We start from the raw sequence: 11,935 nt of genomic DNA on the forward strand, positions 1-11,935 counted from the left end.
TGTTTTTTAATTTTTTTATGAAACAACCATGAAAACTGCTTACCTGGATATTTGGCTCCACGACAGCGTACAACGAAGAAAATAGCCAACAAAATGAATATCAAAAACAAAATGGCCACCAAAACAGCAATGAGCCATGCGGCGAGTGATCCGTTGCCTAGAGAATAGAAAAAGCAAAGCAAAAACAATGTTCAATCCAATAAAAAATACATAAAATGCAAAACGTTTTTTTTTTAATTTTTCACCTCGTCCAAGAGTTGACATGTAGTAGACAGGAGATTCGGTCTCCAAACCTCCTTGCTCTGTTTCAACTACGCTTACAGATTTCACTTCGTATACAGTGCCAGGGTAGAGATCGTCCAAAGTGACCGAAAAGTTATTTCCATCTGGAAACGCTTCTTCCCACTGATCCGTTCCTGAAAAATAAAACACAACACATTGCATCATCATCATCATCATCTGGCAAGGCTTGCAAATTTTCTTTCGCTATTCCCGATAAATTGTAAAGCCGCATGAACAACAACTGTGCACTTTTCTATAAACCCCTTTCAATGACGGAATTGCTCTTAATTCCACCACTGAACACAGGAAACGAAAACTTTCTGCCCCTCTAAGTGATATATATATATATATATATATATCAGTTTATTTTTATACAACTTCTACATTTCAAAGCAAAACTTTTTTTTAAAAAAAGCTTAATTTAAAGCTATAAATTGCAAATCAATTTCAGTTTTGTTCTGTAACATCAACAACAACAACAACAATATCCACAACAATTGCTATTACCTTTCATTCGATATTTGAAGAAAAATTTGTCACCAACTGGAGTCGGGTTTGCCGCATCGTAACTACCCGGTATCCATGATATGTTAATCTGATTTTCTCCAACGCCCAATTCTGCCAACGACGGCTGCGACGGTGACACTAAAACAATTGCATAAATGAGAAAATTTATTATGCACATGTATATTGATTGAATAAAGGAAAGAAAAAAGAATTATCATTGCAATGTATAATTTGGAAGAAAAATTTTCTGTTTGAAAAAATCACCTCGTACAGAAGATTGATTGTTATGCTTGTTTGTTGACAGTTGGGTAGTGATCGTTGCCAACAGAAGAAATGTGGAAAACCAAATTACAAAATTACAATGATATCCCATCGATTCAATGAAAGCAGAAAAGCAAATAAGAACGAGTGCAGAGCAGAAGAAGAGTGAAGCTTGCTATTGAGCTTCGTGACAAGCTCTCTCAGCTGATTTTAAAATGCGTCAAAGCCAACGGGGTGGCCGCAGCAGCAACAGCGGCGAAGCAACAGCAATGGCAATGACGGTGGCAAACGACTGACTACTTACTACTGACTGACTCATTCTCGATAGCATCGCCTATCACTAAGAACAACATGCCAATAACGTCGAAACGCCTCATCTGAACAACTTGAACAAGCAATTTCAAGTTAACTAAATGAAAATCCCACTAGTCGGCTTCAAGATTCACTATTAAAAACACACATACACAAAGATATATACACACACGTAGATATAATAATATGTAGTATATAATAAACAAAGGTATAGTTTTCAAAATCAATTACAAATTGAAGTTCAGGTAAATAAGGCAACTGCTGTTCTCTCTTCTTCACATTCAATAAGAATATATATACATATCAACCACAGCAGATTACCACTTTTAATCAATTTCCCGCCTTGTTTTCATTAGAAGATAAAATCTCAGACATATCCCATTTAGAAGTTATTTTAAAATACATTCCACTTCAGCAGAAATAATAAATAATACTAATAATTTTGAAATTACAATTTTTCATAAATATAATGAAAACTGAACAAAATAAATAAACAAACCATTGCCACGTCACCACCATCATCCTCAATCAGATCAACAACAGTCAAACGGATAAAAACTTTTACCATTAGATAAAATTATCGAAAACAGCTTTTACTACTTATAAGAAAAACAGAACTACAAAGAATTACAATGTTTTAAGAGAATGAATCTTCTCAGGCAGGAAAAATCATTGACTAAGAGGGTAAAATGCAATCAAATTGAGTAAATCGAAAGAAATGCTACATTTAGCATTTGAAAATTCATTTTGCTTCTTCGCCTGCACGATCAACAACAAAATCGTTGATGATTTGATTAAGTATAAGATAGCAATGAAAATGTGCAAAATTCAGCTTATCAAATTTCCATCACAATGACAAACTCTGCAACTGCTACGTTTTATTTTCCACTGTTTTTTTTCATAGATGTATTTCAAAATAAAAAATTTCTACACTATTGCCATCATCGTCAGTTTTTCATATTTGTATAAAATCATCAAACACTGATGATACATCAAACAAACATATACATACATACATACATGCATTCAAACAACAATAGTTTTGTTGAAAATGCATGTGTGCGCGCGCAAACATGCTCATAATAAATGCACCAATTCGTTTTTCTTTATCGATTTCAAACGTCGTCGTCTACTGACTGACGCTTTAAATATTTTTAGCATACAAATCACACACACACCATAACTCGCTGACTTTAGCGTCTCAACCTGGTTTAACTTAGCCAAGCAAATGCGAATGCAAATGCAAATGCAAATGGAAAAGAAATCGATAACTATGCTACACCGATTCGATTGCAAACATCTTGCAGTTTCAATTGTCAGCTAACTACCTGAAGTGCACCTCAAATTGTCATCCTCGTTATTATGCTAATTATATATATATATCAATAAAATCTCACTGAAAAAGTAAAAAATTGATTTCCCCTCATATTGTGATTCAGCACGACAATCGCAGCTTCATCTGTTAAAATTATTTCAAAAAACAACAACGTTTACATACCTTTGTTGATATCTTCAGGGATGGTCTTCACATCCACAGAACTTGGGTCACCAAGCCCTGCATTAGTGACTCCACGCATCTCAACACGGTACTCACTTTCCGCTTTCAAGCCGTGAATACGTTCGTGATTCACATCCACATCATACATACGGTACATACAACTTCCATCAGCAAACGATGCGCCACTTTTCGATTCGGAAACTAAACAAATAATAACAGTCAGTCAGTTATAAATAGTTGAAAATTCACTTTCAGAATAATGCAAAAACTTACGAAGGCAATATGACAAATTGTAACCAATCAGGTGACCATTGTATTCTCGAGGAGGTTTCCAAATGACGCCAATTTCACGGTGAGATAATGGAAAAGCGCTCAATGATTGCACTTGCGATGGAACTGAAATGAAAACACATATAAATAAAAAGTATAAAAAAATAACTTTCTACATGTTTTCGAAAATTTATATTCTTGAAACATTCAGCTTCAAAAATAAAAATTCTTGAATACTAACCTCCTTCCGGCATATCGAAACGTATCCTCTGACTTGGGGGGCTATCGTAAGCATCATTTGCAGCATATACTTCTGCGTAGTTGACTCGAAACGGTTTCAAATCGTAAACCGTTCCCTGGGATGCTGAACTGTCAAACAGTGACTCTTTCTTTACAGGATCTGAACGTTTTCCCGTGTCATGCCAATGAACAATCTAAAACAAGCAAAATTTTAAAGTTCACGTGCGTTTTTGAACTCTTTTTTTTTGAATTTATCACGCATCTTTAATAATCGGAAATGTAATAAATAAAGAACAATACATTTTTGCAAATAACCCTAGTCGAATGGTCAACTTGCTTATTTTTAAGCATCGAAATAATAAACAAAATAAACGAACTAATTCCTCTAACTCCTGTAACTTAAATAAATGTCAATTTAAAATAAAATCTATTATACATATTTTTTATTAATGATGCATATCGAAATAATATTCAAAAGTCAATATGGAGTCAACTGTATTTTAATGAAAAGCAAGTACTAACAAATTGGAAACAATTTTCAAATGAAAACAGATTACCGGTTCCACTGTTAGCATATTTTAAATACATCTTTTAGCAAACAGTCATGTTCCGTCTAAATTAAAATGAATTCTCATTGTGCCTTCATTGATGCTCATGAAAAAGTAAACTGGCAAGCAATTTCGACAACCATTATCAAACAACCGTTTCTTCAATTTAAACCTCGATCGATCAACAAAGTATCAAATAACCTCAACTCAATAGAAACCATAAAAACAGACCCTTCTACAAATAATATTAAAACTTACAAATGAAAAAAATAGCAGTCGATTAGATTCAATTTTAAAAAATATAAATGATGAATTAATTTGTTGTTCATCAATTTGAAAACAATTTCCATTTAATATTATTCTATTACTCATTTTTCATTAGGATGTTTTCATGATTGATGAAAAACGGTGTAATTTCTCAATTCTGCCCCATTCCCTCCTTTTTTTCTTTGAGCGACTGTTTCTATTTTAGCTGAAACAATACTGTCATACTGAAGAATAAATAAAATCTCAAAATCAAAGAAAATATAATTCGATTCGCTCGCTATTCTACTATTCTCCAATCAGAAGACAGTAGAAAAAAAAATACTGCAAAATATGCTTCGCACTGAATCGACTATATATCACATACTGCTGCTCACCCATCTCATTAAAGTAGAAAACAAATCAATATGAGTAAATGAATAGGCGCAAACAAAGAACATCCAATTTTTACCTTGTAGCCCTTGAAGTTACCATGCAACGATGCCGGATCGACTGGATCCCAGGCAAACGTGGCTACGGTCGGTGCAACGACATTGACCAGTCGAAAGTTTTTCGGCGCTTCATCCGGGTCTGTTTGCAAAATCAAAAAATTACACACAAACAAACAAACACACAATGACAGCAAAATATTTTTTTCAAAAAAAAATGCATACATCCTTCGCCAGAATAGCCTCGTACAGTGGCCGGACTGACGGTCGCTTTGCCCAAGGAGTTGGCCGACTGGACGCGCACATCATACGGTTCATAGGTCGGCTGGTCCGGTACAACAAGCTGACTTTCGTTAGGGTCGGTCACAATGGCAGTTTCCCATCGAGAATCGTCATCGTCTGCTCGTTTCATTTCCACGACATAATGAAAATCCGGCCCGTTCCAATCGACCCGCTCCACCGGATCCCAGCTGACCACCAAATTATCCGGCGAAGTGCCACGCACAACCACATTAGCAGGATTCAGTTCCGGCAACGCGGCCGCAGTTGTGCACTGTGTACTGGCCAAAGATGGGGCACTGTCTCCAACCTGACAAATAATAATACTTTGATAAAGCGAATGCTTTTCACATAATAATTTCTACTTTACTAACCTCATTTCTGGCAACTGCTCGAAAACTGAAATTTCCCCACGGATGCAACGGCACAGTAATTGTCCACCAATCTTTGTCGGCCCGGGTGGTCACTGGCACCGGATATATGTGCCATGCATCTGGTTCAGCGTCGTTGCTGTTGTACTGAACCCAGAACGATTCTACCGGAGCGGCCGTTCGAGGACGATCTCGATGCTGGAAACGTACGGCGGCATTTCGCTCTGAACAAGTCACGCCGACAAAAAATGGCGGCAATGGAACATCTACAACGCAAAAACACTTCCACTAACGGTAATAGATTACAAACGTACAAGCAACACAAGTGTGCTTTCTACAAAAAAAATACACACCTTTGACAAGAATGGTCGCCACGCGTTCAGCTTTGTCAAGTTTGGTCTCGGCCACGCATGTGTAGTCGGCACTGTCGGATGCTTTGGGATTTTCAATGATCAAAGTGTAATTTTCATCCACCTTGATGTGGGGCTGCAGATTGCCCAACGGTATACCGTCAATCAACCATGTGTATTTCACTTTTAACAAATTGTCATGATAAGCTTTGCAAGGCAACTGGATGGAATTGCCTGCAGTGACGGTCGTATTTGACGGATATTGAAATAATCTTGTAGGATCTGTAAATAAATTTTCATAAAAAATTATTTTTTTAATTTAATAAATCAACTATAAACAATTCATTTAAAAAACTGAATAAGACAAAGCAACAATTATATCATCTGTTCACAACGTATTTTCTTGTTTAGCATGGCAATTCAATAATAATAATTATTATTAGTGGCGGCATACGTATAAAAATTGATAAATGCAACTTTATATTATAATGCAAAATTAAATGATGAGGCAAAATGACCCGCAGTTGTCGAGTTGTTTACGGTCAAGCTTGATTTACTTAATCGACCAAACTAGCCAACAAGCAATACTATGAATATGATGAGATGATCAGCAAGCAACAGTCTCAGAAATGCCTGCCACATAAATGAATTCCCCACAAAAGAAGCATGCAAGTCCACATGGAAGCCGCTAACCACACGCTAACCGCAATATCTTCGCGCTAATAAACGTTGTGCGTTTCGTTTATCAATTTATCATTCGAAACGAGCCACACATGAGGCGGCACAGCATTCGTCCACTTTAGCCAATAAAATTTATACATGCATGCATGCATACATACACACACATACATGCAGATGCACATGCAAGCACATGACGCATCACAACAACGCCCTAGACATTTTCCTTTTGAAATTTAAATCGAGCCAAGTGACCAAATTTGTGGTTAACAAATTGATCAATAAAAATAAGCAAATCCCAAATAAGAATTTCTATTTGCAACCCCATCATCCACAAGTGACATTCAATCATTCGTTATTTACATATACAAATAAACTAACAATAACAAGGTCAAAGTGAGAAAAAATAACATTTACAAATAAACCTATTGAAAAAAGCATTATATTAATAGAAATAATGGATATTGTTACTGTTATTATTGTTGTCATTATTTAAGCAAATGATGCGTTTAATAAGCAATCAGGGAGTCAGTTAGTCGGCCATTAGGTCGGTCAACTGACCGACCGATCGAGGGTTCAAATTTATTTGCCTATACTCCTCTATAAACGCTACAAGCGTTCTATTGTCGATGAACAAAGCATTTACTATTATTATTATTATTTGCACACAGTGTGGTAGGTAGTAATAACAGCAATTGATTGTATGAAGTGGAATAAATTGGTTGAAGCGAAAATGGAAAATAAAATTTTTCAAATTTCCATTACAAATTCTTGAACAAATCAATAAATACTATTTAAAACATCCGTGGATATAATTAAAAATTACATTAATCAAAATAATAATAAATTGCAACTCACCTCGGACAACTAATGAGCCAATTTCGGATGCTTCGCCGTACTTGTTCGAGGCGTGGCATTCAAAAGAAGCTTCGTGCTTTTTGTCCACCTCGTAAAGAACCAACTCGCTGATTCCTTCGGCATTCAAAGGCGTGTAACGGTACAACGCGCCCGTCAACACGGGACTGCGCCATTCGATTTTCGGCTTTGGACTACCAAAAACCCTGCATTTGTGAACACTTCGTTGTCCAACAACAGCTTCACGATTTCCAGGTCCTTCCAAAATTACGGCAGGAAATGCTGAACAATGGATAATATGATTGTGTGATTTGGTTAGATTTTTCATTTTGGAATATTCATCACATATACAAACAAAGAAATATATATATGTATATATATACTCACAGAGGATGTTCAAATAGAAATTTGCCCATACGTATCCGTAAGCATTTTCGGCTTTGCATTGATAAACTGCGTTATCACCAGCGCCGTCGGGTGCTTTTCTCAGATTTTGAATGGTCAACACTTCACCGTCAATCGAGTAACGATCGTCGGGTACAATTTCTGAAACCAATAAATAAATAATGGGTGGGAAAAAACAATTCATTTTATTTTGTTATCGTACTGTGTCCATTTTTGTAAAAAGTAATGTTCGGTGTTGGCTTTCCGCGTGCATTGCAGCGAAATTCCACGCTCTCTCCTTCGGACGAATTCTGACTGGGCGGTGGACCTTCGACCCAATATGGTGCAGCTGTATATGCAAATTATGATAATTTGAAAAAGCAAATGAACAAACAAACTAACACACCGTGCACGTTGACTTTGAGACGCCGACTCAGTTCTGGCATTGAGGGAAAAAAGCACTCGTAATCGCCTTCGTCGTGAAAATCCACATCTTGGATGAGAAGGGACTTTTTGAAATCCGTTCCCCAATTTACCCGCCGAGGGTCAATTACACCGTTCACTTTACGCCACTCCGGCATCAAATCAGGACTGCAAAAGCATAATATTGTGAGCTATAGCTTCGTATTGCAAAAACAAAAAAACAATAATTCTCACTATCCAGCGTAGATGCAAAACAATTTGAAACTTCTGCCACGCAAAGCGATCGTCACAGAGGGAGATATGTACTGCTCGGTTGGTGCAACGTGACGAACTATTATATGAAAGCAAAAAAATATTATGTTATAAAAAAAATTCCAAAATTGACAACACTCTGCATTGAAGTACTCACTGGATTTGCGTTTGTTTTTCAAAATGTTCATTCGAAATTGATTGCCAAAATTTGTAATCTTTCAGTTCAGTATTTTCAGCCGTACAAGTGAAATACATGGTTCACTTTCAGCTGATCCGTATAGTTGGCATATTGGATAAATATGGTTCCCTGAAAAATAATTGGACAATGCACACTACTGACCGAGTAGAGATGTTGCACATATATTTCATGTACAAGATATTTTTCTGAATTTTTTGAAAAGAATCTTAAACAAACAAATAAACAACATTACGTGATCGTTGACAGCCACTGACGAGCTGTTGATTGTTTGAAATTTGCTGCCATCGTCACCTTTGAAAATCCAAAAAACTCGGGCCGGTGGAACAGAAGGCGGAGGTACGCAACTCTTCTCCAACGGATCCCCGAGTTCCACGTCAATAATTTCCGGCTCTGATTTTGGAAAATAGCTCATAACTGAAATTAATCGAAAAATAAAATTCAGTATATATTTAAAGAAAAGCTCTATTATTCATTCAAAAGAAAAGATTCAATGAGACATAGTGAAAATTTGAAATCAATCTCTCTGCCAGAATGGCTTCCAGTTTCAAAATAGCACTGGAAACCCTTCAGTGAAAAAAAACAAATATATATAATTTGTTGCCTCAGACAATGTGGTTCTCGTTTCCTTGCAACTGTTCATTTTTGGAAGTAAAAAATAATTATTAACAAAGATAAAAAAAAAGCTATTTACAACTGCTAATAAATGTCTGAAAACCACTTCCATTGACAAAGTGATAATTAAAATGTTTTGTCATTGCACAGCAATTCTACTGAATAAAAATTCACACAAAAGAGACAAGAAAAAAAACAACCATTAAGCCAAGTAAGCGGCATGGTTTGCTTTTGCGAGTGATTTAAAATTGATTCAGCTTACATGAAAATTGTAAAAATGGAAAAAAACTGCTTATACGCAATTTGTACAATAAAAATAAATTGAAGTAATTGAATTTTCATTGAATAAGAAAAAAAAATATACCAATAAATCTCCTTTAAATTACATGGCAAGATAATTTATTTTTTTGCAAAGTCAGCTTATTATTGGTTTGCTGATTTTCAAAGAAGCCGCCTTTTTTTCAGGGGGGATGAACAAAAAAGTTATCATTATCAAATAAATAAAAATTGCAATCGTATCGAAACATAATAATACTTTGAAAAGCAAAACCTTTTCCTTCCCGTTAGAAATAAAAAAAACAACAATAACAACAATTAGCAAATGGAATGATAATTTTTTTAAAGCAAATGAGTAAAAATTAAAAAAAAAATTTTTCTTTTCTCCTGCCAACATTGCTTTTTTATGTAAGAAAAACGATTTCAAGATGTGGACAGATGTTCAATTGGAGGAAACGCATTATTATAATTAATTAAATTTTCAAAAAGTCGAGAAGAACTTTTGAACAGCCTATGTGGCTCAACTCGAATAAGCCGAACCGACGTCAGCTGCCCCAATCTCGTATGGCCAAAATAAAGCGTTTGCAAAAAATAGAGGTTAGCATTTTTGATCTCATCGCGTGAGCTTCTTTTAAAATTTAAGCTTCAACAAATTCAACACTAATCTCTCGACATTTATTGATCGCCCCCTCCGTCAACCTCAACCGCCGCCGCCTATGCTTGATCAAAACTGGAACATCTATATTTAAGTGCAACAAAATTGAGCTTCTTCATCCGGAGAGATGAAAATTTGAAATAAAATAAATTCAAAATAATGTATAAACAAATAAACAAACAATTTCCCTCATTCCTGACGTATAAAACTTACATGTCCTGCGCAAGACGATCTCACGGTCGTAAGCAGAGCCGTTGCCATTTTCGGCTATACATTGATAGATGCCTTCGTCTTCAAGACGCAATTTGCTCAAAATAAAAGTCCCTTCTCCAGGTACTGAAGTAGCACGATCGTTCAGTTCTTCAAAATTCAACGGTACACCATCTTTGAGCCAACGATAGCTGAAATTGGAAATAGCAGGAGTATAATAATTATTTTATTATTTGAACAAAAAAATGCAGATCTTTTCCACTGAACTCACCTCACCGAAGGATATCCGCTGGCTTTGCACAAAAATCGCCTCTCTTTCAGATTGATCGTACTTGAACTTTCCTCCAACATCGCCGAATCCAGTACAAAATACATGATGTTCGGATTGGCCTCATGAATAAATGTAGGTGGGGTTGGAACTGAAAAAAATACGCTGTATTTGCAACATAAAACAAAAATATTTAAAGAAAAAAGCTTACTTCTGCTCAAATCCGGCAATTGACTTGCAATTGCTAAAATTAAAAGAAAAAAAAGGCATATTTAGTAAAATAATAAAAATATTAAACAAAAAAAAACACCGTTGAAACACCAATCGAATTTAAGAAATGAGAGAAATTTAATTAAAATTTAAAGAAAGAAATTTCATCACACGCAAGGAATGCATGCTACATGCTAATGGAGACTAATCATTAAAAACATCGAAACTTTTAACGCTCTTATAAATGTAATCATAAATCATTATACATATTATTTTGCTTCACTTTAATATTAATTGAATTAATAATTGATTTATTATTTCGAATCATCACTGTGCAAATAAATAAAAGAAAATTTTCGTTAATGTTGCTACAATTTGAAACTTTTTCTTCAAAATTGTCACAAGCGAGATAGATATATATAACAGCAGCAACTGAAATAATTTTTCTTTCTTTTCTTGAAGAAGAAGAATAAAATTGACAGATGAATTATGCCCCACCCAAAAATCGGTCCAACTATCATTTTCCAGGCTTGTTCAGGTGATCCTTGAGCTGCAGAATAAATTTTATTCATATTCTTTTGTTCTCCCATTCCCTCTCTCTTTATGCATCAATACTAGAACAGTTCCACATGTTTCTTTTTCCAACTGTGTTTCAAAAAAGCAACATACCAACAATAAATAATACAATGAATAATACTTTTCAATCAATAATGATACATAAAATAAATAAAATAGGTTGAATAAAACGAATTTAAAAATAAAATTATCGAAAAAAAAATTCAATTGCTAAATTTTCAATGTCGGATGTTCAACAATACCACAAATGTGGCAAAGCAATGTTTCAAACTGGATTGATTGGGGGAAAAAAAGGATAATACCAGCTTTCCAGTATTGTAGAAAAAGTGCACTGTAATTAATATTTATTTACCGTAACCTTATCATTATTTAAATACTATATATTATGAGATAAAAAGAAAAATGTTAAAATGACCAAAAATCGAAAACATTCAAACAGTGAATTTGGTGATAATGAAAAGGAACAATTTTATGTTAGCCCGTATCGATGAAATCAATGACAACGTTCCCAGTGTTGAAAAAAAATTCTCACCCTGCATATTCTGGAAAGAATAATGAAAGAAAGGAAAAAAAGGCCGTTCACATATTTCCTAATCACTGATCATGATAATACCAAATCAATGAACGGTCGTTCAACGCCGTAATAGAATGAAAATACAAAAAACAAATAAATACAACCCAAAAAAATAATAATAATGGTACGAAAATTGCTGACCTGTCTGAGTTA

General features: G+C 34.9%; 2 protein-coding genes across 2 annotated transcripts; both read right to left on the reverse strand.

Moving 5' to 3' along the window:
* Positions 1-210: 210 nt before the first annotated feature.
* On the reverse strand, positions 211-1,162 carry Tsp_08335 (glutaminyl-tRNA synthetase; the record flags this gene model as incomplete). Its single annotated transcript, XM_003375293.1, has 4 exons — positions 1,054-1,162; positions 790-927; positions 525-608; positions 211-416 (listed from the first exon to the last, which is right to left on the reverse strand). Coding segments are annotated over exons 1-4 (537 nt in total), but the record flags the coding sequence as incomplete, so codon positions are not given.
* A 1,582-nt stretch (positions 1,163-2,744) lies between these two features.
* Positions 2,745-11,747, reverse strand: Tsp_08336 (putative fibronectin type III domain protein). Its single transcript, XM_003375294.1, has 17 exons — positions 11,741-11,747; positions 10,426-10,573; positions 10,158-10,345; positions 8,693-8,815; positions 8,445-8,586; positions 7,934-8,118; positions 7,751-7,876; positions 7,531-7,689; positions 7,147-7,425; positions 5,614-5,844; positions 5,264-5,526; positions 4,836-5,199; positions 4,634-4,752; positions 3,372-3,564; positions 3,134-3,256; positions 2,861-3,061; positions 2,745-2,758 (listed from the first exon to the last, which is right to left on the reverse strand). The coding sequence occupies exons 1-17, from the start codon at positions 11,745-11,747 to the stop codon at positions 2,745-2,747; spliced, it is 2,865 nt and encodes a 954-aa protein (XP_003375342.1).
* Positions 11,748-11,935: the final 188 nt, after the last annotated feature.

This window comes from Trichinella spiralis (assembly GCF_000181795.1).
Source record: "Trichinella spiralis strain ISS 195 chromosome Unknown Scfld5, whole genome shotgun sequence".
NCBI classification, from domain to species: domain Eukaryota; kingdom Metazoa; phylum Nematoda; class Enoplea; order Trichinellida; family Trichinellidae; genus Trichinella; species Trichinella spiralis.